Source organism: Lampris incognitus, chromosome 2 (assembly GCF_029633865.1).
Source record: "Lampris incognitus isolate fLamInc1 chromosome 2, fLamInc1.hap2, whole genome shotgun sequence".
Classification (NCBI taxonomy): domain Eukaryota; kingdom Metazoa; phylum Chordata; class Actinopteri; order Lampriformes; family Lampridae; genus Lampris; species Lampris incognitus.
Genome location: NC_079212.1, coordinates 97129093 through 97155338, shown reverse-complemented (window position 1 = coordinate 97155338; position 26246 = coordinate 97129093). Strand labels below are relative to the sequence as shown.

The 26246-nt window shown below is 45.2% G+C and overlaps 3 protein-coding genes across 6 annotated transcripts; all 3 read left to right on the top strand.

The window, feature by feature from the left end:
- The first annotated feature begins 1361 nt into the window (after nt 1–1361).
- epha2a (eph receptor A2 a) lies at nt 1362–14639 on the top strand. Of its 4 annotated transcripts, none has more exons than XM_056274593.1 (17): nt 1362–1533; nt 2405–2472; nt 4105–4744; nt 8729–8884; nt 9204–9536; nt 9798–9925; nt 10086–10314; nt 10461–10563; nt 10830–10882; nt 11035–11160; nt 11279–11464; nt 11667–11728; nt 12022–12231; nt 12443–12592; nt 12885–13078; nt 13196–13351; nt 13676–14639. In XM_056274593.1, the coding sequence occupies exons 1-17, from the start codon at nt 1458–1460 to the stop codon at nt 13782–13784; spliced, it is 2979 nt and encodes a 992-aa protein (XP_056130568.1). In that variant the 5' UTR covers nt 1362–1457; the 3' UTR covers nt 13785–14639. The 4 variants fall into 4 exon arrangements, with proteins under 4 accessions (XP_056130568.1, XP_056130567.1, XP_056130569.1 ...); XM_056274592.1 differs by having other exon boundaries at nt 10806–10882; XM_056274594.1 differs by having other exon boundaries at nt 10137–10314; nt 10806–10882; nt 13676–14638.
- A 349-nt stretch (nt 14640–14988) lies between these two features.
- On the top strand, nt 14989–16331 carry LOC130107826 (heat shock protein beta-7-like). The gene is made up of 3 exons (XM_056274596.1): nt 14989–15245; nt 15426–15559; nt 16132–16331. The coding sequence occupies exons 1-3, from the start codon at nt 15167–15169 to the stop codon at nt 16264–16266; spliced, it is 348 nt and encodes a 115-aa protein (XP_056130571.1). The 5' UTR covers nt 14989–15166; the 3' UTR covers nt 16267–16331.
- An 84-nt stretch (nt 16332–16415) lies between these two features.
- On the top strand, nt 16416–23528 carry cplane2 (ciliogenesis and planar polarity effector 2). The gene is made up of 5 exons (XM_056275019.1): nt 16416–16907; nt 19688–19840; nt 20212–20336; nt 20483–20619; nt 22708–23528. The coding sequence occupies exons 1-5, from the start codon at nt 16796–16798 to the stop codon at nt 22937–22939; spliced, it is 759 nt and encodes a 252-aa protein (XP_056130994.1). The 5' UTR covers nt 16416–16795; the 3' UTR covers nt 22940–23528.
- Nucleotides 23529–26246: the final 2718 nt, after the last annotated feature.

The following is a 26246-nucleotide window of genomic DNA, read 5'->3' as shown; positions in this document are numbered from 1 at the left end:
TGTTATTCACACATTTGTACATAGATATCTATCAGAGTATACCTTCTGTATGCTCCGAGAATTTTTTAACTTTTTAAATTTTATTCCTACTTACTTGTGTGTTTTTTCCCTTCTATTTGCACAATTTCGGTGTTGCCAATTAGCATTACACTGCTCGTTGTACTTGTATGTGAATTATGTGACAAATAAACCTTTGAATCTTCAGTCTTGATCTTGAGCTTGTGTGTCCTACCGCTTCATGACTGAGCTGTTGTTGCCCCGAGACGTTTCCTCTTCATAATAACAGACTTGCCGGTGACCGGGGCAGATCTAGCAGGGCAGACATTTGACCAACTGACTCGTTGGAAAGGTGGCATCCTGTGACAGTGCCATGTTGAAAGTCACTGCGCTCTTCAGTACGACCCATTCTACTGCCAATGCTTGTCTATAGAGACTGCGTGGCTGTGTTCTTGATTTTATGCATCTAACAGCAATGGATGTGGCTGATATAACCAAATCCACTCATCCACATACTTTCGCCATGTAGTGTATGTCAGGGAAAACCACCAATGGTTCAGTTGGAGCTCATTTTATCATCTTTTTTTTTCTTTTCTTACAAATATCCGTTTCAGTCCTTAGGACCACATTTACACATGGCATTGAAACGTCATTGCAAATAAAGCTGTTTAAAGAGCGGTGCAAGCTGCATTTAAGAACAAGTGCAAATACACCATTAAGAGGACTAGTAAGTGATATCATTGAGCTGCTTTTGGGTACAGAAAAGGTCAGTCTTTGTTGTATTTACACCCTTATTTGAAATATGGTTTTGCACTTTATATCAGACCAAAAAAAGTAATTTTCTTTACGCTCGAGTGTAAATACTATACTCTAGCTTCAAGATCAGGTTTTCTCCTGTCTCAGTTACTTAAAAAACCCTGATCAGACTTAACCTCCTCTTATTTCAGACGTGACAACAAATCTGCGCACCGCCACTTGCCATCTTTTTTTTTTTACGATGGAGTATTTTTTTTCTTTTTGATAACAAGTAGGTTTTTATTCATCTATTTATTGGCAAGGTTGAAGGAAATTGGTTCGGGTTGGAGACGCCGTTGTTTACATTAAAAAGAAAAGCAAAGCAAAACACTATAAACACCGTGACAATCCAGAGTTTGAGCTGACTAACTTTTGAAGAGCTAAGAAGCGTCCTCCGCTTGCTTTACAGTTCATAGTATACAGCAGCGCAAAAGTATCAATGGACAGGTGTGGTCAGACGGGCCTGGCCACGCCCCCACTCACCATATATGGAAAGCTGCCGCATTCCAGAGGGCCCGGGGGCGTGTGAACGTTACGCCACCTGTTAGTCAGCGGGGTTGTGAGCGGCGCACACGACCGAGGACGCCGGCGGAGCGAGAGAGGCAGGACACCGCGAGCCCTTCTTATGAGAAAGTGTCCTGGATGAGTGTTTAAATCTCAGCAACATGGATTCCCGTCGGGTCAACCTTTTCTCGCTTCTGCTCCTCAGCCAGATATACAGCAGCCTTCAGTCAAAGGAGCGTAAGTAGCCTGCTTCTTCTTTACTCTGCCTTTAGCGTACTTATTAACACACGACCGGGAAAAAGTCGTTCAACTTGATAGCCTGGGCTATATCATGTGATGGCGTTGTTTATTTTTCCCCCACTCTTATTTAATTAGCCTATCTTAGGTAGGACCATATCAACGTTTTTTTTTTTTGTTGAACTTTCAGATAAGTGGGCGGATATTAAAAAAAAGGCAACATTTCGTGTAGCCTGTTGAAGCTGATCGAAAGTGTTGATTGTCCTATCCGGGTTAAACACAGACCCTCACCTAATCTTAAATGTCATTTAAAAGGGATCTGAGAAACGGATCACCCAAGCTTTGGGCCAAAATGTAATTGTTAAGTGACGGGGGGGGGGTCCGGGTCCAACTCGTGGTTCAGTGTAAAATCCGAGACACTTGACTCGTCATGCTGCCGTCCCGTCTCAACAACTATTAGTCCTGTATGGTCGGACACCGGGGGGACACGGTCCATAGAAAGTTGAATCAGATGGACATGCTCGATTAAACTGTCGAGACAAGACATGCGCCCCCCCATAAAGCTGCTGGCACGCCAGACCCTGAATAGGAACAACATTGTGTAGTAAAGCCGAGCCATTTCCCACCATTGGATAAATCATAAGAATTATATATATTAGCACAGTTTGTTCCAGAGGTTTTATGAGTATACTATCAATTAGACAATTACATGCCCTTTACAAGTATGGGCAACTATTCATATTCCACTGTTTTCATTAACGAAATCCACCCCCCCCCTTTGGTACATTGGTATAATTGTCAGATAAATGTAATTTGATATTTATGTGGTGCTACATATCTCTTACGATGCATTTTAATCGTTTTCCTGTAGAAATATTGCTTGATATGAAAGCCTCAGGAGGAGAGTTGGGATGGCTGACGTCACCGTACGAGGATGGGGTGAGTATACTCACCGTGTTACATTTCTATGCTCATTTCCCAAGTTGCAAAACGACTCATGTTGTTGTGACCAGCCTTTCCTCTTTATGTAAGCGGAAGTGAAGTAGAACCGACTTTTTGGGTTTCCTCGTGAGGTTTTAAACTGAGTGAAGGCCAGGCGGCCGCTTGCTCTTTGGGGCCTCGTTGGTTGCATCAGAACGGCCTCCGTGCAGAGACGGTGGCAGATGAGTGGCAGCCGTAGAAAAGCGGGACCGGCCAAGACCTGCCACCGATGTCTTTCATACTGCAGCTTCTGCTCGAACTGTGAACGTGACTGAAATGTCAAGGTTCAAAATACATTGAAGTGTACCGAAGAAGTGCGCTTTCTAAATACAAACGCAACAAGAGGTCGTTATCATTCCAGGCGAAGGCCGCAAGTCCCAACGCTTGTCTATTTTGAACGGAGATAAAAGACAAGAGAGGATCTGAACAGCGGTGGCGGAATACAAGACATGACTAAAAGAGAAAGGAAACTGAGACTGGTTGAGTGTGGGAGAACCATCTCTCTATCTATAGTTCAGTGGCTTTCCATCTAAAAAAAGCAACGGGACGTGACCAGCTCCAGAGCTCACGGCCACTTTGCTCGTTTGGCTGTTAGGCTCACAGATCCTCACAGTATCTCCGTTGGGCTTTGTGATGACTGCAATTTCTCAGTCAGCTTTTTTTTTCTTTTTCTTTTTTTCACACTTGAGAGGCGTTCAGACATTTTGTGCAGTTGACTCGAGAGCAGCATACACCCTCCGTCATCTTCCTTTTTGTGCCGAGGCACTCAAAGGACTTGTCTTCAGCTGCAGTCTCGTCATTCATTGTCTCTAATAAATATCTACCCGATCAAAGCTGTTCAACTCGTCCCTGTTCAGCCAAAGAATATAACCGCTGTCCAGATTATATGTAAAACGTGTGTGTGAAGGTGTCTCATATTTTGTAATACTTGCAAAAAGTTTCGGGGTCAATTTCTCTTCCCTGGATTGAAAAGCTTTAATTCTCATTTTGCCCCGTCTTCTCGCACCAGCTGAAGTCGGGGTAAATGTGGTACTGGTTTCAGCCCCCGAAACATCCTCTGGCTGATGCCGACTGAGGTGGTAAATGGATAATGGAGCCTTTTAATCTTTCTGTTCGTCATGGCTTCCCTCTCTTAACAAGTCTTAATTGCAGCCAATTTTTGCCGCAGTGCCTTTGCGCCGAACTTGCAAAGCTTGTTAAATGCCATAAATGGTAGTTGGTTTTCCACGGTAGTGTTTGTTGGAGCTGTCTGCCTCACAGACATGCATCCTTGTGCGTTAGTGGAAAGCCACACACGTCGTGAGGCCAGCACATGGCCAGACCCACGCACCTTCTAATGTGTGGAAAAAGTAGCAGTCTCACTTCTGCTGTTTATGGGATTTTCACCTCATATGGGGGGGGGGGGGAAAGAGTTGTCTCAACAGTAAAACTGGCTCTCCATAAGAACAAAGCCTCCGAACCCTACACTTAGCATCTGGGACGGGGGGGGGGGGGACTTTTTCTCCTTTCATTATTGTGTCTTTTAACAGTGACCCTTGAGCCTTGAACTGACCCCCTCCTCTCCATTTCTGTCCCTGTCTGTTATCGCAGTGGGAGATAGTCCAGACCGTGGTGAATGGCTCCCTTCTCTATACCTACAGCGTATGTAACGTGGATGCTGCTGACCAGGACAACTGGCTACGCACCACCTTCATCCAGCGACGTCCCGGGATCACACGGGTCTCTGTAGAGCTCCGTTTTGTCGTGCGAGACTGCAACACCTTCAACGGCGCCTCGCTGGCCTGCAAAGAGACTTTTAACCTGTTCACGTCAGAGGCCGACGCCGACGTGGGCACCAACTTCCGCAAGGGCCAGTTCCGCAAAGTAGCCACCATAGCTCCCGACGAGATCACGCGGGGGCGAGGTGCACTGAAGATCAATATGGAGACGAGGACTGTTGGGCCTCTGTCACGGAAAGGATTTTATCTGGCCTTCCAGGATATGGGGGCTTGCGTCGCACTGCTCTCTGTCAGAGTCTACTACAAAACGTGCCCCTCCACGATACAGAGCTTGGCAGCCTTCCCGGAGACGGTGGCTGATAACCTCAGGGAGGTGGAGGGATCCTGTGTGGCGAATGCTGTGAGACCGTCCACCCCACGCATCTACTGCACAGCTGAGGGAAAATGGGTGGTGCCAGTCAGTCAGTGCCAATGCCGCGCAGGCTACCAAGCCAACGGCGACTCCTGCCAAGGTAAGCAATGTCAGAACTATGTAATAATACACTCGTGTATGTGTGTGTGTGTGTGTGTGTGTGTGTGTGCACACGTGTGTTTAAAGAGCCACTGCTGAAATGTAGGAATGTGCAACATCTAACCACCACTTTGGAGAGGTTTGAGAATTAACAGCACAGGAACGTTAATTGTACCTGGTTTGTTTAACAATCTTTCAAACACCCCACCAAAAAGAGGAGGTGGCTTGCTTCTTGGGCGTCACGGCTCAGGAAGTAGAGCAGGTCATCTGGTGATCAGAAGGGTTCCCGGTTCAACCCCCGGCTCCTCCAGGGAGCATGTCGAAGTGTCCTTGAGCAAGACACTGAACCCCCTAACTGCTCCTGGTGAGCAGGTTTGGTGCCTTGCATGGCAGCCTCCACCATCAGTTTATGAATGTGAGAGGTACACTGTACAGCGCCGGTAGTGGTCGATAGACTAGAAAAGTGCTTTATAAATGCAGTCCACATACAATTTACCATCCATGAGGTAGGTGAGATAAAAACAGGATTGTGCATGAGATGGGGAGGAAACATGGGTGGGATCCGAACTTGTTTGGTTTGTGTCACTTTAGTGGCTATGGAGGCCGCCTTTGGTGTTTCTTCATAAAGCACCACAGACAAAGGTACTGTGGGAAGCGTTGACCATGGTGAAAAGGTATCCCTATGAATCATCCATTTACCTGTTGGCCAATACATTCCTTCCTCCGTCGGTCTGTCAGGGGTTGGGTTGGGCCGGGGTGCTGTTTTATGGATAAGGAGAATGGCTGGAGGTGGTACGGAAAAATGGCACCAAGACTCGTTTTTGAGTGGCGTTTTCGAGTGGCGTTTTTCGTAGTTACAGGGCTACTCAGTCTGCAGCTCGTGGGACGATAGCCTCTAAAACAAATGTGTAGAGCGGCAACAGATGACTGTGAATTTACAGCGGGCCTTCTTGAATACTTTTGGCCACGTCTCCTTTTAGTGGCAGACAGTGAGAACAGGGGAGGAATGTGTGAAGTCTGAAGCATGTAATGGCCCTCAAGTGAAACTGCAAGTGCATAGAGAGTGCCAGTGAACTATACGTTGCCCAGTACAATAAGGGACATGGCGGCAGGGTTCATATTTGCTCTCTTTGTTTGAGTGGAAGTTGGCCTGTCTCTTGGCATTCCGGGGTGTGGTGTGTGTTGAACTATCTGGAGGAAACGTGGGAGGAGAGAGGGCAAAGACGGACGAGGGAGGAGGGAGCGAGCCGCGGGGATTTCTGAAAGGAATTCTTTCAACCTCACGTCACCTCACAGCACCGATTGACTTAAGGAGGGGCGGTGAGAACCTGCCAGCAATAGTACCTGAGTGTTGTGTCTTCTCCCCGCAAGTATGTGTGTGTGTGTCAGTTGCCAGAGCAACGCCAACCACAGATTACAGGGCCGGTGCCGACACGCCTATCACAGCGTGAACTGAGTCAGGCTGTGGTTTATGACTCTGTGGCCCCTTTATGCAGCCTAGTCACCTTGACTGGCAGAGACGGTTAGATTATTTTCAACCGGCCGCTACGGCCCGAGCGGGTGGGGCGAGAAATCGCTCATTTCGCCGATGGGTTTTACTAATCCGCCACATTTGTCAAGGGTGGATTTTTCTGGAGTAGCACTTCCAAAAAGGGGGCCCGTAGCGAGGGCTACCAGGGAGGGAAGATGCTGCTCAGGAATGTTCCAGACCCGGAAGTTTCTGTCCGTTGGCAAAACACAGAAACGCGCACCTGAAACGGAAGCTGGCTCAGAGCTGTGGAGAGGAAGAGGGGGGAGATTAATGGCAGGAAATAATGTGATTGCGAAGTCTGGAGGATGACCTTATTATTAGGATACAGGAAACCTGTTCTGTGACTATTACGCCGTAGTTTCCATGGTCCCTTCACCACCTCCTGGACAATACTCTGGAAAAGAGAGTCAAGCAAGAATTCCTCACATGTTCCCCCTGTGTTTAAAAGAAGAAAAAAACTATTTCTGTGATTATTTATACTCATTTATTCACATAATGAGTAGCCCCTATCCCAAATGTGGGTTTTTGCTGAAGTACCCAAGTGTGTGTGTGTGGGGGGGGGAGCGGAGGTTGCGGGAGCTGAGCAGGAATGCTGACTGACGCAAATGAGCAGGTTGTCCTTGGTTAGAGTTAAGGGTGGGGAGCGGGCCGCCAGTTGGCACATGAGGGTGGTCAGCATCGTGGCTGCTTAGTTAGGTGTGGAGTGTAATTTAGTCAAGAGAATTAGTAGACCAACAGGACAGCTGTTGGCCAATGACGTGCCCTGCTTTACCTCTCTTTGGTCTTTCATCCGGTCGTTAACACACGCAATGAGCTGCCTAATCCGTGTTCCCACTCATTAGAACAAAGGGCCAATACAAAGAGGGAAAAACGAATTCAATTAGCAGATGCAGCAGTGCGGAATATCAGTCCTATTCACACGGGGTTCATATTCAAAGGGGGCGTGGGACACTAAGAGGCACTATTTACATCAACAAGGCCAAAAAAGAAGAAAAAAAAGTGATTTGTTTGTGAGAATTTAGGAACACAGTCGACCAACCGGACATTTCACCCCTTTTCATAGGTATACTAAATAAAACGCCTGCTTGACGTAATAGTATGTTCCCTTTTTCAAAGTTTTATTCTTGTGATTAAGTTCCGATGAGAATTCATTATTTTCTCATGTTATGGCTAGAAACAACGGCGCCGACGGCTCGTGCATGCAGGCGCACGCATGCCGCCGTTTGCACGTTTCCCTGATTAATGCAACATATTTATGGCACCGCTCTGTCCAGTCCCACAGACAATAGAAGAATAGGGTTGGGGTCTCTGCGGTATGTGACAGAGGTCCTGCTGCTCCAGCTCAAGATGAAACAGACCGGCCCCCTTTTCTTAGTCAAAAAGGGAACCCTATACACCCGCCCACCCCACCCACCCCCCACACACACCCCAAGTGACTCCCCAAGGAGAACTTCTGTTGGTGCTTCAGACCTTCACCCATCCCCCATCAGTCCATCTATTCATCTCAACCCTCCTCCCCCACTCCCCCCCCCCCACTCAGAATCACGCTCCCTCTCATCTATTGTGGTATTGGTTGTAGAGCAAAGGTCCTTCCACCACCGCGGCTAAGTAACGCCGCGGCCCGCCGTAGACACGTCTGTCTTCAATCCCCAACTCCCTCCTATCGGCTGCCGGATGAAAGACCGTCCCCCAGGGAGAGACGGTGAAATGGAAAAAGGGAAGGGATCTTTGAAAAGATTCGATTCTTTCATGTCTCGGGAGTAAACGGCCCTCTTTCTCGTCCCTCTCGTCGTACCCCGGCAGCCCTCTCCACTTCCCGGTTACCCCTGTCGCAACTGTTCTTCCTTAACATGGTGTCATTTGGCACTGGCGGGAGGAAAAGAGGGAAGGAAGGAAGCTCAGGCAGGGAGAGACTTGCAGCTCTTGCATCCTTATAACCGGTCTGCACTCTCATTAACCTCCCGTGTCCCGGAATGGAAGGCTGCTGTTTCTGTTTCCCTTAAGGTCAATTAAGATACCTCAACACCTCCGAGATGCCATTTCCTTTTTGTAAAAAAACACCCACATTTTCTGCCAGAGTGTTCAGTTTCAGAACATTCTCAGGGGAAAGGCTGACTTAACTTCTTAGCTGTCATCTGGCCGACGCTAACAGTGAGACCTGAGAGCAGCGCTCCAGGCGGTTGAAGGCAAGTGGGTGCAGATCGTCGGGGGTGGGAAATCCCATCACATTCTTTCGGCATACAAAGACTCAATGATTATAGGTTGCTCATGACAAATATTTCCGGGCCAAGCTGCGGGGAACTGATTTCACAGACAAGGGTTTTGTTTCAGCAGCCGTATCAATCATCCCTTCCTATACCAGGCTCTATGTGTGTGTGGCGGCTCCATGTGAATACCTTGCAGTTGCGCTTGTGAGCCACATTTCAAGTAACAGCCACTTTCTCTGTCACACAGAATGTGAGCCAGGCTACTTCAATCCATCCGTATCCAGCGAGGCGTGCCAGGTCTGTCCTGAGAACACCGTGGCCTCTACAGCTGGTGCCCTTGAATGTCCATGCCATGAAGGATACTACCGGTCGACCTCTGACCCTCCGACATCAGCATGCTCTGGTAAGTACTACGGTTTTATTTTTTTGGTTTGTTTTATGTCTGCCGAATTAGCAATACAAGCACGTTTGAAGAAACCGATGATAATTCAACTTGGCATAGATAGTTCACTTCTGTAAGCTTTGTCTGTTCTGCTTTCTATTTCCGTGTGCTGTATGTGTCTTCAAACCGCCTCGTAACGCTCTGAGATTTTTATTTATTTTTTTAACAGAAAGGGTGTGTTTGAAATATTTGCATTCTTAACATTATTTAACATCGGCGGTTTTACCTGATTTGAGGGAGACGCTTTGCTAACAACTGTGGCATTCACTTCCTCCCAAAGCGCCGCCAAGTGCCCCTCGTGACCTGGCATCCACCACCCTGTCAGCAGAGGGCAGGCTGCAGCTGTCCTGGGCCCCTCCGCTGGTGACAGGAGGCCGCAGTGACCTCACCTACAGTGTGGTGTGTGAGCACTGCGACGGGGACCTGTGCGTCCCTTGTGGCGAGAAAGTCCGTTTTCAACCGGGGCCCACAGACCTGCAGGAGACCACGGTCGTAGTGAGTGAGCTGGATTCCCATCTCAACTATACTTTCACTGTGGAGGCGCACAGCGGGGTGTCCCAGTACAGCAGCCAGAGACCCACGTCTACTATCGCCACCACTCTCCACTACACGGGTGAGCTCCGTCACATGTTAAGAGATTGCCTTTGCACTACTTGTTTAGTGGTTTATTCGATAAAACGATAAACCTTGCTATCTTTACATAGTACTGTGGTGATCGTTCCAGGGGCTGATTGACTGAAGGGCTTATTACGCATTGAGCACATTGAAAAGTGGGCCGCTGAACCCCATAGGCTTTCATTTCCAAAGACCTATTCAAAAACCTATGATTACTTGGTAATTATTGTTTTGCTGTCCTTCCTTCAACCACTGTCAGATCCTCCCAAAGTGACGTTAATCCGTCTGGATGATCGCAGCCCTACGAGTCTGTCCCTGTCCTGGGTCCTGTCCCGTCGACCTCCCGCTCACGTCAGTCACCGCTATGAGCTCATGTACCGCAGGAAGGTGAGATGGAGTGTTTTGCGCTCCCTTCCACTGACTCACTCACTCACTCACTCACTCACTCACTCACTCACTCACTCACTCACTCACTCACTCACTCACTCAGTCACACAATTGCTAAATAGGGTTCCTAAACTGGCCTACCTGTCTCAATACACCTAAGATGAAAGAAACAAAACTGAAATCCATATCCCCCCCAATGACTCCATTGAAGGACGATGACGGCGAGCGAGATGTGACCACGTACACAGTCCTGGTTCTGGACAAAAGCACGGTCCAGATCAACGACCTCTCTCCAGACACAACCTACATTTTCAGGGTCCAAGCGCTTAGTCCTGAAGGCAACCCTGGTAGCTACAGCATGGAGCACGAGTTTCACACGGAGCCACTGGGTAAGAGTAGCCCTAAAAATATGATGATGAAGATTAAAATTGTGTTATCTGTGTTTACCCATCAAGTTTTCTCATAACCTGTCCACATTTTAATTTAGTACATGACATTTACTGACGTATTGATCCGCCTCCGTTCGCCTGCACAGGGGAGTCCAAGATCCAGAACAGCTCCACAGTGGTACTGGGAGCTGTGGTAGGAGGCGCCGTCATGCTGCTTATCGTGGTGGTTGTTCTGCTGATGCGAAGGAGGTTGGTAACAATACCCCATACAGCCCTCCTTGCAGCCTGTGTCATTTGAATAAATGTAGGCTACGCAGCTGACAACTGTGTGATTATGTGGCTCAAGCCTCAGTAAATTAAAGACACTTTGCTTCGACGATAACGGGGGCTTCATTGGTAATAGGCAGTGTTGCTGTTGAAAACAGCCTTGGTCTTTGGGCGAACACTGACCTACAATTACTAATCTATCTGTATGCTGTTTAATCCCCTAGTGATCATGCATGTTTTCCTCCCAGGAAGCTGAATTCTCGTGGCAGGGGAGGGCCTGAAGATCCCTACTTCTCTACGGGTAGACAAACACGGCTCATATTTTGTTATTTAAGATTAGTACCTGTTCGAGTGACAGTCCACACAAAGTATAACATGCTATATTTAGACAAATATTGTCGTGATATTTATGTATAGCCAGATGATCAGTGTCTTATTTTTTCCCCATTTCAGATCAGCTGAAACCTCTTAAGACCTACGTTGACCCGCACATGTACGAGGACCCCAACATTGCCATCCTGAAGTTTGCGACAGAGATTCATCCCAGCGCCATTACCAAACAAAAAGTCATCGGTGCAGGTATATGTACAGCCGAATGGCTCTCGCTGTGTCTGATTTCCTCGAACCGTAACTGCATTTTTTTTTTACAGCGGCGTTGCTAATCTCGCCATCTCATTTTTTTTGTCTGCCGTAACAGGAGAGTTTGGGGAGGTGTTTCGCGGGATCATGAAGGCTCCAGGGCGAGGAGACGTGTCAGTGGCCATTAAGACCCTGAAGCCTGGCTACACTGAGAAACAGAGGCAGGACTTCTTGAGCGAGGCCAGCATCATGGGTCAGTTTTCACACCAGAACATCATCCGCCTGGAGGGAGTCGTCACCAAATGTAAGCCCTTTTATATATATATATATATATATATATATATATATATATATACACACACACACACGCACACTAACATATTCTCTCCTTTCTATCAAGATGGTTTTTCCCTTCAGTGAAAGTACTACTTCTAGTAGTAGTGATAGTAGAAGTGCTACTTCTTCACTAAATGATCACTTTTTAATATTTTGTTTTTAATTTTCAGTCAAACACATCATGATTGTGACCGAACACATGGAGAATGGCGCTCTTGACATATACCTAAGGGTAAGTGCACTCATTTGTTGTGAATGAAGGGATTAGTTGACTTATTTAAAGCCTTTCAGTATACATGTAATATCTACTACTACTACTACAATAATACATGTAATATCTACTACTACTACTACTACAATATACATGTAATATGCTGATTGGAAAACATGGCTCGTATGCTAATCTTTGCATAGCTGTCTTCAGCAAAGTGAAGTACTCACTCATCCACTTGGCTAGCATTATAATGTGCCATGTAAAGCAGCGGGGGTTACTCTTGTTACAGTTACTATGTGTGTTAATTGTAGGACCACGATGGAGAGTTTCCATCATACCAGCTGGTGGGAATGCTGCGTGGAATAGCCGCAGGTATGAAGTACCTGTCAGACATGAACTATGTCCACCGCGACCTGGCCGCACGAAATATCCTGGTGAACAGCAACCTGGAGTGCAAAGTGTCTGATTTTGGCCTCTCACGTGTGCTGGAGGACGATCCCGAGGGCACCTACACCACCAGGGTAAGTCCAACACTCCAACAGCAACATCTTTTAAACCATGAAGAAAATTGAAAAGGGAGTTCAAAACAACCCCTGAAATAATTCCTTGTTATAAAATGGCAGAATTTGAAGGCACGGTCACTCTCGGGTGTCCAATCCATACTGTTCCACCTTCAGCGGCTCCCATTTCTATTCCATTAAAAATGATTTGCTCATGTTTTTTTGCTGTCAGGGAGGTAAAATTCCCATTCGCTGGACTGCCCCCGAGGCCATCGAATACAGGAAATTCACTTCAGCCAGTGATGTGTGGAGCTTTGGCATTGTCATGTGGGAAGTTATGGCCTTTGGAGAACGACCATACTGGGACATGAGTAACCACGAGGTATGTTTCATTAGTCAAATGCCCCCGCCCTGCAGATCTGGTGAAACTGAAAAGTTGCTTTGGGTTTAGGTCAGCAACGTGGCCTCCAGTGTTTTACCACTGAGGATTTGTTCTTCCTGGGTAGTGCTTGAAAATGGCTCAGAGCCTCATAGCCAGTCTAGTTCCCACAGACCCCTTCCCGCAAACTGTTAATGTCAACACATAAACTGCTTCCTCAAACTGGTGGGTTTTTCCTATTGTCCAAAATTCATCTTAAAGCACTGCCTCAACCAGACCCCATCCTCTTCCTTAGGTTATGAAAGTCATCAACGAGGCATTCAGGCTGCCTGCGCCAATGGACTGCCCGTCTGCCGTCTACCAGCTGATGTTACAGTGTTGGTTGCACGACCGCTCCAAACGACCCCGCTTCTCAGATATTGTCAACATTTTAGATAAACTGCTGCGAAACCCGGAGTCTTTGAAAACCATCGCTGACTTTGATCCACGGTATGTTGACCCTAAAACCCGTTACTCTTGTGTTTAGACATACCCAATTAGCATTCAGCCCAGCTGCAAAAATATAAGTGCAGATAATGAGTGCTTTACTCATGTTGTTCCGTGTAGCGTGTCCATCCGCCTGCCCAGCACCAGTGGCTGCGATGGCGTGATGTTCAGGTCGGTGCCTGAGTGGCTGGAGTCCATCAAAATGAGCCAGTACAGTGAAAGCTTTGCCTGCGCTGGAATCACAACCATGGAGCAGGTGCTGGCCATGAGGCATGAGTAAGTGCACACATGGCGCAGATGCAACCTCACCACACGGCGTCGGTCTAACTGGCATACTGCCACATATCTGATAACACAAAGAAAGTATTGAGGTCCGAGCACAACATGTGTTATCCCATGTTTCCGAAATCAGTAATGCCACAACTCTCCCTGTGCCTGTTGTCATTCCTCTCATTCTCCTAATGCAACGCCCTCCGAAGCATCATTGTAATGTCCACATGCTAAACATAGCACAACTGGAAATCCTTTTTTCTTTCTTTTTTGGCTTTGTGCATATTTCACAACTTCAAGTTCAATGCAGAACTGTCTTTTTATTTTCAGAGACATCAGGAATGTCGGAGTACGGCTGCCCGGTCACATGAAGAGGATAGCCTACAGCATCCTTGGCCTCAAAGACCAGACGAGCTCACTAAATGTGTTCTCGGTGTGATGCGAGCCTTCAACCAATTAGCAAATACACCCCGATCAGCCATGCCATTTCACTGATGGATAAAGAGGACTGACCGAGTCGGGGTTAAACCGAGACTGACTATTGGTAGCTTGGCATGACTGAAGAGGACCATCCAAGCCACTCAGAAAAGACTGAGATTGAAAATACTGAAGTACTTTATTACAGAGAGGATTATTTTATACTTGTGTAAAGATGTCTCATTCTATTGAACACAAAGACGAGTCGTGTAATATAGCAAACAAAAGCCTTAAAGTGTGTGTGAAACATGAGACGGCACAGGCCTCCTTTTGTCTTGTATCTATGTCCAAATTGGATGTCTTAAAACCGAGGAACATTTTATAGGGCTCTCTCGACCTCAACAGCTTCTTCAAGCAGACTTTTTCTGCCAGTGTTTTCTGGACCCTTTAGTCCGTGGGTTTTTTGTACACGTTTGTTTAAAAATCAGACATTTTTAAATACAAAATTATGCTGCTCAGGGGAAAAGTATGTTAGTCTTCTTGTAATGTTTGATGTTTTGTACGTCACCCACGTTTTGTGTACCTACTAATGCATTTTCCACAAGTCAGTTGTTTTACAAGTTTTTTTTTGTTGGTTTTTTTTTTACTCTGCAGCCTGTCTTAATACCGATTGTCCATGATTATTTAATATTTATTATATTTTCTATTTATATCAGTAAATGAGGAATAACACTGAACTGGCACATTTTCAAGGCTTTGTATTTTCTTGTTTGAATAAAAAACCACGTTGCCTTGTGACCTGACTCACTTCCATATAAGTGACTGGTCAATTGGTTTTGGGGCATTGTGCAGCGTGTGCATCACAGCTGGAGTTGGTTTCCGTTTGTGAGTTTGCAGCATTGGAATGAAATGTGGCACCACTGCTCAAATGTGATTCATGATCATCTGAATCACCTGTGAAATTCCTCCTGCTTATAGTCTTATGTTTGTGCACCAGTTATCCTCATTATTTCTCTTTGCAACAAGTTGTTCCTCCGTTACCGCCCTTGGAATTCTGCACAACCTTCACAGAAGTGTGTTGTGTGGTTCATTTTGCAGTATTTTAATAATTTGAGCCTTGAATGCAAACTAAAAATAAGTTGCGCGTCAACGTTTGCTCTAACGCACCTGATGAATTTAGCGTATTCCCTGTCATGGAAACACTTCCACACCCTTTAATATACACGAGAGTCTCATGCTCCCAGTATAAAAGACCAGTATGCAATGACACTGAAACAAAGGGGAATGAAGACAGTTTGGGGCAAGGAAAATAACGCTGCAACTCCCAAAGACGGAATGAGTTCCACTCACATATTACAATAGATGCTGAAAATCCAACCTCTGCATCTGAGACCGAAAGCCTGAATGGAGAAAAGTCAAGACGACTTCTCGGAAGGGTTTGGATCACCATGCCACAAGAATGACAGAGACCTCAAGACCACCGGTGAGTTGAGAGGAGAGGCTGGACAGACTTTTAACTTGCGTGGTTCTTTTGTCTTGTAACATGAGACAAAATCCTGTTCTTTTCTAGTTTTTTTCCGCAATCTGTAGGCTGACACGTTATGTCCTTACCATTAGCTGTTAAAATATAAAGGTTGACAAGTGATGTGGAATACTGTTTCAGGCCATGCGTACCCCACGGGGCAGATCCAGACCATAGGAGACATAGTTCAGTTCACAGTGTGTGTGAGTGATTTTTCCCCTGAGGATGTAGTCATCACAACGTCCAATAACCTCATAGAGGTCCGTGCGGAGAAGGTGAGCAATGCAATAAGGAAATGATGACTGTTATCATTATCTGGATCATTTTCTTGAGAACAATAGGAATGCTTTTGTAAAGGAAACTTGTTGGGCCACTTTGGGGCAGTGGAAGCTTTAGTTTTCCAGAGAAGATGCCCTCTGATTACCAGGTTATATATAGTAGTGCATTTGACACAAAATGATCGAGGTTTCAGATTATGATGAAAACATTCTTTGAATTCAGCCACCAGCTCTGAAGCAAACTGTTGGTTTAACTTTAGATTGTGTTATTCTGCTGAATAACCAAGAAATTAGCCAATGTAATAATGACAAGCGTAATACTAAATGTATTACTGAATTGCTAATTGCTAAACGTATCGCTAAATTACCACGTGTACTGCTAAATCACTAAACGCAATAATTACTAATAAAGTCTAACTAATCAAACAACTGTGAATGATTAGCCTCAGTTTTATATTTTATATAATTTAAGTAAAATGAGGTACTTCCAAACAACAAATGTATATAGCTTTTGCTCGACTCATTCACTTCTACTTTATATAATTGTTGTTCATACTTGTCCATACTAGGTTGGAGGGGATGGCGTTGTTACAAACACTTTCGCCCACAAATGCAAGTTACCCATGGACGTGGACCCCATGTCTGTGACGTCGTCGCTGGAGAGCGGCGGGAATCTGACGGTTAGAGCCCGCAGGGTATCATAATGCGTCATCTCCCCCTGGTCTCATTGTGCATATGAATCACAACGGAAATAAAGGAATTAACGGGCGTGTGTTCCTTGTCTTTTTGTGTTGGTCATCTCGAAAGCAATATCCAGACGCAACCGCCCTGTCGGTGTCAGCCAGTTCCGCTCACTGTGTGGGCGAGCCGCTTGAACGCAGCGCCCACTAGTGGCTTGAAGCCACCGCACGGTCAACCCGTTTCCGGAAGTGACGTTTTCACGTTGTCAAGGGAGGCTTTAGTTTACGGAACGTTTGGCCAACCGGACGCGTTCCTTTCGTTAAATGTGTTCTGCAATCACAGTTTTGGATTAAAAACAATTTGTCCACCCCAACAAGACTCTTTAGGATGACTTGATACTCATCTCTTAGTCAAAATCAAGGATCTTCTGCGCATCGACTGAGATGTAATGTCGCTCTCGGGGTTGTTTTTTTTTGGTAGCTAGCTGACCCAGTGTGAAGCCGAGTTGTCTTTATATTCAGGCAGATCTTAACCAGGACCCTGATCTCCAGCATGGCTCAGCCCCGACAACCCGGGTCCGCTGTTGTAACCGACTGGCATCGCTGCGCCGAGAGTAAAGACTTCTTCAACAGAATACTACATAAGAAAAGACGAAAACGCTTCGGTATGGCAACACAACCTAGTTAGTACATTTGTTATGACGTGCAACCCCCCCCTTCACGCGTCACATGCACGCATGGCCGTACGCAGGAGTTTAGAAATACTGAGGTCCAATAAATGAGCTTACGGGGGGGGTCTTGTTCTAAATGTGTGCACTTTAAGTCGTTTTGAGATTAAAAATGGACAACAACAATAGCTTATAACCATATCAGTGGACAAAAACATTAGTTATCTGTCAAGGAGTCTTTATGCATGCTCAATAATCCAGGTAAGAAAGTCAGAGAAAGTTGAATCAGTTCATCTGGACACAACGTTTGTTGAGAGAGAAACGTTTCATCACTCATGTAAGTGGCCTCTTCAGTCTCCACTGACTGCAGGTATCCCCACCCTTACAAAACAATATTGGGGGCATAACGACCGAAAACAAGACCGGGTTCATCTGCAGATTGCCGTGAACATCAACTGGAGTTTCAATGGCAATGTGTACTATTCACATAGAATTTGGAAATGTTTGCAATCACAATATTGTAAGATGGCGACAGATGTATTCTTAACCCCCCCCCCCGGTTCAGTGATGGTTCCCTCTTCACATAGATGGCCTCTTTCCCCCCGTTCAAACCGGCGTTCCTCCTTATCAAGGATGTGCACATCCTCATCCTTGAAAGAGTGGCCACTGGCCTGTAGATGGGTGTAGACTGCAGAGTCCTGGCCTGAAGCATTCGCTCACCTGTTTTGTGCTATCCCCTTGGCCAGAGTCTGTTTGGTTCCCCCGATGTACAAGTAATGGCAATCCTCCTGGCACGTAACAGCGTACACTATATTGCTCTGTTTGTGCCAGGGGACCTGACTCTTGAGGTGGACCAATTTCTGGGAGTGTCCATCGGCACGAACAGAACAATATAGTTGTGTAGTGCCGGGGAAGATTGCCACGACTTGTACATCAGGGAAACCAAACAGACTCTGGCCAAGAGGATAGCACAACACAGAAGATATAATGTGTCAGGCCAGGACTCTGCAGTCTACACCCATCTACAGGCCAGTGGCCACTCTTTCAGGGATGAAGATGTGCACATCCTTGATAGGGAGGAAGGCTGGTTTGAACAGATTGTCAAAGAGGCCATCTATGTGAAGAGGGAATGACCATCACGGAACCGGGGGGCGGGGGGGGGGGGGCTAAGAGTACATCTGTTGCCATCTTACAATGCTGTGATCGCAACCATACCCCAATCCTCTGTGAGTAGGACACATACTACGTACATTAGAAGAACTCAACAGCAATGTTTCTTTCCAGAAATCATGACCCATTTTCTCAAGATAATCAACAGACCTTGTTGCATGTTCTGCCCATGTCTTTGTGAGTTTCCTCCGGGTGCTCCGGTTTCCTCCCACCATCAAAAAGACATGCATGTTAGGGTTAATACTCCTGCCTGTGTCCTGACCAAGACAATAGGAAAAAAAGAACTGAAGTTAGTCCCTGAGCGCTACATTGCGGCTGCCTACTGCTCCTAGCATAGGATGGGTTAAATGCAGAAAACAAAATTTGTTGTATCTATGTACAATGACAAATAATCAAGTGTCTTCTTGTGAGTAGTTCACAACACAAGCCGAGTGCCATCTCGTTCCATTGTATTTGCGAGAAGGCAGATGCCTCTACTGCTGGTATCTGCAAAACTCAGCAACTCACACCAAAACTATGTAGATGAATAAATAGCACTACAGTTAATAGGAAAAACATGTATTTTTGATTTTGGGGTGAACTGTCCCTTTAAGCGTCCATATTCGTTTCACATCACTAAATGCCCTTATTCTCCCACTGTGCCCATTTGAAGGTGTGCCAACAAGGACTGGTTGGGCTGAAAACCAGAATAAACGTGGCTCTGTGTAGCACATACTGTAGTTTAAGACCACTGCTCGCCATCTTACACTGTTAACCGTAAAAAAGAGTATCCACCAAATTGTACAGTTTCAAAATGTTCTTTCAGAAGGAGGTACAATTAAGAATGTAAAAGTGAATGCTCACTTTTGTCCCTTTTTCCATTTGAAGGTGTATCTGCTTCTTTATATTTGACGATATGGGTCATCCTGAATGTCACATCTATACACTGCCAGGCCTACACTGAGGATGACTTGGATGGGGGGGATCATTGGGATGCCATTGTATTTACTTTTTCAAAGCTAAAAACATGAAATAAATCTCCACAGCAAGCATCGTCTCCTTTTATTGTTTATGGGGGAGCTCCATATAATACATTTATATTACATGAGAGAAGAGTTTGGGTTTCTCATTTCTTTTCAGTTCTAATTAGAAAGACTTGTGTTCAAAATCTGCTGACAAAACTGACCTAGGTTACAGGAATAACTGGCTTGTAAACGCCATGGTATATCCCTTTAGGACGATCCACACTAAAAGATCAACCAAAACAGATAAGTCATTTCATCTCCCTGAAATATGAATACTTAAAATGGGCATGAATGTTTTACTGGGTTTTTCCTCAACACTGCATTTCTGTATGGAGAAATATTTGGCTCCAGCAGGTTGCTCTATGTACAACATACATGGCTACATAATACATAAATACATACACACATACATACATCCAGCTATATAGTAGGATTGCATTCATCTAGCATTGACGAGATATAGTTATCAATGACTACACAATTTTTTTACAGGCTCTGACTAATTCTAGCTAGATTACAGTTATTTCAGTATTTAGTTAGCTACTACCAAGCTGCATGACACCAATCTAAATGTGACTGTTCCTCTTACAATTTGTCTTCCAGGCCTGTTGGAGTCTCGGGTCATGCCCCCTCATGTAGCTGTGGACACAGTTTATTATAAGATCTTTCTGTCAGGGAAGAGCGGGGTAGGGAAAACCGCTCTAGCCGCACGTCTTGCTGGGCTGAATATTCCTAAAATGCATTATGAAACCACGGGTAGGTCTATATTCCGCACCAACAGTTTCATCGTTGATTTGGCTGAGGTAACGAGTGACCGATGCAAATGTCATTTTTGCTTGAATGAACAACAGCTTCCTCTTTGAACGAGTACTGTGTCAGTGAACACAAGAGAAGGTCACCTTACTACTTAGTCCATGTTAAAAAAATAGTGTTGATTCGTATAAAGGTATTTCTACCAGAACGATGAGTTTAACTTATCCAACGTCTATTCTCTATTACACATCTATTGCACATCCCTTGCCATTTGACACTCAGCTGCAGTTGCTAAACTTGAGTCTTTCATAATGATGAAAATCACACATGAAGGTTTATCAAGGACCAAATCTGTGTCATCACTGTCCTCACAGGTATCGAGACAACGGTGGTGTATTGGCCAGTCAAGCTGAGAGAAAGTGGCCGTGTACTTTTCTTCCGCCTGCAGCTGTGGGACTGTGGAGAAAATGCCTTGCGCAGATTTGATCACTTGCTTCCAGTATGCATGACATAACATATTCACACAAGATAAAAAAGTATCGATTCACAAATAATGTAACTAGGGTTTTACACTATTTTGTTTGTCGGTTCTAAAATAGCGCCAATATATTTGCTCAAGTCTTTTGCCAAATCTGTTTTTTTCAGTCTTGTAAGGAGCAGGTGGATGCTGTTCTTCTGCTGTTCTCCTTCACTGACAGGACGTCATTTGACGATCTACCAAATCAGATTGCCAAGTGGTCGGAGCCATCTGACAGAGTTGTGAAGTTGGTGATTGGCACCAAGTATCCTTGTGTTCATTTGATTTTTTTTTTATCATTTAAAAAACACTTTACGGTAGCAGTCTATTCCGTTGCCTACCAACATGGGGATCGTCGGTTCGAATCCGCGTGTTTCCTCTGGCTTGGTCGGCTGTCCCTACAGACAGGGACGGATTACACCAATCTGGGGCCCGGGGCACAATAATTCACGGGGCCCCCTATAACAACACCAGAGAGTCTGAATGCAATTTCACCAAGCAGTTTTGATTAGTCATGTGACTTACAGTAATCACCGGAAACAACGCAACGCATGTGATATTATTAAAGGACCTACAAAACGTTACATTATTATTATTATTATTGTTGTTGTTATTATTATTTCACCCATCATCAGCACTAACTGCTAAGGCGCGCAAACGTCACGTTAACGTTACCTCCCAGAATGCATTGAATATGTAAGGGATAATGTACAGTGAGCTGGTTATTACGAAATAAACCCCAACAGAGTGATGCAGGACCCCGACGCAAAGCGGAGGGGGTCTTGAATCACCCTAATGATTTTTGTTTTTGTTTGTATGTGTAGCCTATAACATTTAATTGTACATTGGTGCTAATGAATCCATATTTGAAATAATACAGTAATATTTTTGGCATACAATTGGAAAAAAAATATTGTAGCGAATTCAGGGGACAACGCAACCACAGGAACTGCCGCGGCCGGGAAGCGAACCCGTATCGCTTGCACCACAGGAGACATCGCTAACCGCTCGACTAAAGGGTCAGACCTGCGTGTCTTCTTATCCATGCACGTAACAATATTTTGCCACCATGATTGAGAATTCTAGTGAAATCATGTCTTATATAAACCCTGGTAATCGACATTACCTCTTGTAATGATTATTTATAGAAGGGGTAATCATTGGGCGGATTTCAGAGGACGTAATTTCGCTAATCTTGAGGGCCCCCAGAAGGGCGGGGCCCTGGGGCCCGGGCCCCGTCGGCCCGTGCATTAATCCGTCCATGCCTACAGACACAATTGGCTGCGGGTGTCTGCGGGTGGGAAGCCGGGTGTGGGTTAGTGTCCTGGTCGCTGCACTAGCGCCTCCTCTGGTCGGTCAGGGCGCCTGCGCAGAGGGGAGGGGGAATAGTGTGATCCTCCCACGCGCTTCGTCCCCCTGGCGAAACTCCCCACTGCCAGGTGAAAAGAAGCAGCTGGAGACTCCACATGTATCGGAGTAAGCATGTGGTAGTCTGAAACCCTCCCCGAATTGGCAGAGGGGGTGGAGCAGCAACGGGGACGGCTCGGAAGAGTGAGGTAAGTGGCCAAGTACAATTGGGGAGAAAAACGGCGGAACCCCCCCCCCTAAAAAAAACACTTTACTTGCAGGTTTCCACAAAAATAATGATTTTGATATTTGAAATACAATTTGTTGATATGAAATTATCTCAAGTAAGAAAAGCCACATTGAACTTCACCTTGTTTTAGATATGAAAATATAATATTCTATGAGGATAAAGTGGAGGTTGCCATTTTGGGATTGAAATTTTTCACTTTTCAAACTGATTTACAGCTGCAGCTCTTTGTACATAGACGCCTCATTTCAGGGTACCACAAGTTTTTGGACATTTATGGGACCCCCCCCCCCTCCTTTAGATTCAATCTGCTGGTTTCTTTCCATTTTGTATTTCAGTTTAGCGCTGGGGGATCCAGCTGTTACTGTGATTGATTCTTAATCACCGAGGTAGTATGACGAATGACTGTGGGCTAATGTCAGCGTCAGTCAATCCCACGTTAATCCGTTTTAAATCTCTTATAATCTGTTTTAAATCTCTTAATCTATTTTTCCCCCCCTGGTCCCTACCATGTCTCCCACAAATCAGAGCAACTGCGCAAGTTCTCCTCATTCTAAACCTTAGTTGGACCATGAGGCTTTGAAGCTGGATTTTTACTCAGAACCTTGTCATGTTATCTACAGCCTTAATTCCATATCACTTGAAAATGACAGTTAAGACGTCATCGCTAAACCTTCATTATGTTCAACAAGTCCAGGGAAGTGCATTAAAAGAACTTGCAAAATGTACAAGGTGATTTGTCCTTTACTGTAATCCCAGATTTGACCTTTTTATGCACAGTGATGTGACACAGAGAGAGGTGACCGAGTTCCAGGATGGGCGGGGCTTGCCTGTGCTTCATGTGGGGGGTGAAGTCAGCGACGGGCTGGGTGATGTGGCACCCATCCTAAACTGCCTGGCTGAACACTTGTGGCAGCAGGACTGTTTGGCAGCGACAACAACAGGTCACATTTCACAGCAAGAGACAGGGACTCTGAATGAACCTCAGTGAACGAACTCTGTGAGTTTCATCCAGTGCTTTGTCAATGTCTTCTGAAGGTTGGTCGGTGATCACTCAGAAGGTTTCTTCAAATTTTGTCAGGTTGTAGTGGACCAATTTGAACTCATTTACAGATGTTGTGGAATAACTGCACTACGCCGACATGATTTATGGTGAGACATTGCATTATATTCTTACATAAGAATTGTCAGTTTGACTATGTACTCCCAGTCCTTTTCAATTAGGGTGAATTCGGGTAATCTGGGACATTGGGTAAAGTGGGACACCTAAGCTCCAGTGTGTTTATTTCCTGTTCAAACAAACTCTAGTCAAAAGGACTATTACTATAGGTTTAGCAAGGATGTCATGTGACTAAAATCAAACGACTTCATGGGGGTGATGTCACATAGGCGAAGGGCATATGTCAATCAAAAGCTCCCCTGGGAAATGCATGACAAGGTCACCACTCGAAAGCAGTAGTGACATAAGATTCTGACAAGAATAATGTTAATTATATAAATCTGTCATAAATATGACAATGTCCCTAATTGTTATCAATGTTTGTGATCTATTCAAGCAACAAAATATGCATTAAAGTGTTGAAAAGTTGTTTTTTTATATATATATATTTTTCCAAACATTTATTTGTCCCACTTTATCAAATACGATTGAGAATGGGATGACAGCATGCTTTGGGTAATCTGGGACAGTCATTTAAGTTCTTTAAATGGGGGAAATATGCATATAGATAAAGTTTATTATTTAGGAATTTCTTGAAGTTGCATAGTTATTCAGTCACATTGTATTATTTCATTTAACTCTGCTTTGCTGGAGTATAAAATGATAAATTAAGATGTAGCATATGGTTTGCAGTTGTCAGACAGGAATTCATGGTACAAATACAGTCTGACCCTGTCTGTTTAGTGATCAAGCTAGCCATCTTATCTGGTACTTAGCTAACTGTAGCAACCCAGCTAACTTTGTGGGCTACTTTGGCTTGCTAGTGCCAGCATGTTACCAGCTAGCTAGCACATAATCAGTCAGCTCTTCAGCCACATTAGCCGGCCAACTAGCCCTTTTTCACACCAAGTGAAACGACAGAGTATCAAGAGAGACCTCCTAGTACCCACCAACCCATCACCCGCCGCAGTGTCTTTTGCAAGCAGCCCTGTGCCTTCCTCAACTCTGTCCTGAGGTTCACCCCCTGCATGGCCCTGTGCAGGTAGCTGTACACCCTCCTCATCTCTGTCCTGAGGCCCACCCCCTGCTTGGCCCTGACACGCAGTCGTGCACTCTTCCTCGCCTCCGTCCTGAGAACCACTCCTTTCAGGAACCTGTAGCACATGAGCTTGAGGTAGAGACAGCAGTGGAAAGTCTACAGGGCTCACAGGAAGCAACGGTCTCATTTAAGGACTTGGTCCAGGTTCCAGCCTGAAAAAGACAAACCACCATCTGAAGCAGTCAAAACTGCTGTCCATGAACTTCACAAGTGATCAACATTTTGTTTACTTTCAGGGGAAGGGCAAGGGCAAGGAAGAAAAGTGTCAAAGCCACAGCCCAAAAACAATAAGGAGCCATGCACCATCTGCAACCATGTATATGGGGACAGTCACAATCCTAAAAGCACAGAAGAATGGCTGTTCTGTGCAGTCTGCAGCCATTGGTATCCCAAAACGTGTAGAGAGAAGTGCGATAGATGATTTTGGGTCTCACCTGCAAGGACTGTTTGTTCCCCTTGTAACCAGGTTGAAGAGAATGTATAATTTAAATGAACTGAATAGAGCCTAGATCCATTGATGCTTGCTGTTGCTTAAGTTTGTTACACAATTTTAATAGAATGTTTTAGATGAATTAACATGGTGGATCCATTACTCCCATGTAGAGAGAACTCCATTTTCATTTATGAAAATGACTTCATACAAATTCATGACATTTCTATGAATATAAATTGTTATTCAGCTTTCTGTCATTGTCATTTTTTTGTTACACTTTTTAAAAATTGGCAACATGGAGCTTGGCATGCATAAAGTAAAGTGGTTTAGGGTTTGTTTGGGTCTTTTTTTAAAACTAAACAATTGTCCTATCCCAGATTATCAAACTTGGGTAGATATTTGTTGGCACAAAGCCCACTAATAGGTGTGACATGTCTCCTCTGGGTATGATATCTACCTCCTTTCTTCTGGTGTATTTAGAAAACATCCTATACATTTTGCTGGCATAAATAAAAGCCAAGATTGAAGCATAAGTTTAAAAAGTTTATTAGCATCAATAAAAATCCCTCCTTACCCTCAGCGTTGTCAACTTTGCCAACAACATGCTCCATTTTAATGCATTAAAATACTCCTTTACAAAAACTTAAGGAACAGCGCAAAGCATGACGAATAGATCCCCCCATGGTGAATGCAGAGTGTAAATATTACAAATGTGTCATAACAGTTAAAATCAAGCAAGGTTTGAATGTAATTTGGTGACCCCATCAATATCTAGATGATAGTGCCTTCGTCCATGCCTCTTTGTCCAACCTATGAGGGAGAAGGGGGAGAAAAAAAGTTAATTACATGAAAGTTACAGCACAAGTTGGAAGACCACACCACTCACTTGGTGTTTGTAGCAAGTACCATCACAGTCGGTAGACCGCTGTGGTTTCTGGAGAGACGCAGCACGAAGGTGGTTGAGGGCAGGCCCAGGACGTCCATCCTCACCTGCTCAACATGGACATGTGCCGGGTATTCGGCATGATCCACCACGCTGAACCGTTTCTCCCTGACAGTTGTGGACGAGATCAAAGTAGAGGGGTGAGTATATCGATCGACCCCCCCACCCTCCAGAATGGTGAGGTGGGCTCCTTGAGAAGTCACAATACTCATGGAATGACATAAGGGAGTGAACTGAGAGGTGAAGTACCTTTTCAAGGAAATGATCAACAGATCGTTGAAGAGGTGGAAGAAGACATCGATGAACGCAGTTCTCGCACGATGAGCGCCCGCAGGTATCAGCTGCTTCAGCGGACCCTTGTGCACCAGAAAACGCCCGTTTACGACGAGGGGGATTGTCTAGATGGAAGGATTCAAATGTAGACTTTATTGCCATCTAGCGGTTACATGGAGGAAGTAGATTGTGTCATTTGTGGTAATCCGAGGTCAGACTCCTGATGGTCTGAAATGTAGCAGTTGATACGTGTGTGAATTATTAAACATTTGAAAGTAAGGTTAAGAAAATTGAAGTTTTATACCTTGATTTTGCCAAAATCCAGCATCATATCCAGGAACACCAGTTCCTCAATCCGTTTCATCTCGCAGACCCGCTGGTCACACTCGAT

What these genes read in the sequence shown, in the direction of transcription:
- cplane2 (XM_056275019.1), top strand. Translation starts at nt 16,796, where the DNA reads ATGGCTCAGCCCCGACAACCCGGGTCCGCTGTTGTAACCGACTGGCAT. An exon ending in GAAAAGACGAAAACGCTTCG is followed by an intron (nt 16,908 to 19,687) that starts GTATGGCAACAC and finishes TTTGTCTTCCAG; the next exon opens with GCCTGTTGGAGTCTCGGGTC. An exon ending in AATGCATTATGAAACCACGG is followed by an intron (nt 19,841 to 20,211) that starts GTAGGTCTATAT and finishes CTGTCCTCACAG; the next exon opens with GTATCGAGACAACGGTGGTG.
- epha2a (XM_056274592.1), top strand. Translation starts at nt 1,458, where the DNA reads ATGGATTCCCGTCGGGTCAACCTTTTCTCGCTTCTGCTCCTCAGCCAG. An exon ending in CAACGGCGACTCCTGCCAAG is followed by an intron (nt 4,745 to 8,728) that starts GTAAGCAATGTC and finishes TCTGTCACACAG; the next exon opens with AATGTGAGCCAGGCTACTTC. An exon ending in AGATCCCTACTTCTCTACGG is followed by an intron (nt 10,883 to 11,034) that starts GTAGACAAACAC and finishes TCCCCATTTCAG; the next exon opens with ATCAGCTGAAACCTCTTAAG.
- LOC130107826 (XM_056274596.1), top strand. Translation starts at nt 15,167, where the DNA reads ATGGAGAAAAGTCAAGACGACTTCTCGGAAGGGTTTGGATCACCATGC. An exon ending in CAGAGACCTCAAGACCACCG is followed by an intron (nt 15,246 to 15,425) that starts GTGAGTTGAGAG and finishes ATACTGTTTCAG; the next exon opens with GCCATGCGTACCCCACGGGG. An exon ending in TAGAGGTCCGTGCGGAGAAG is followed by an intron (nt 15,560 to 16,131) that starts GTGAGCAATGCA and finishes TGTCCATACTAG; the next exon opens with GTTGGAGGGGATGGCGTTGT.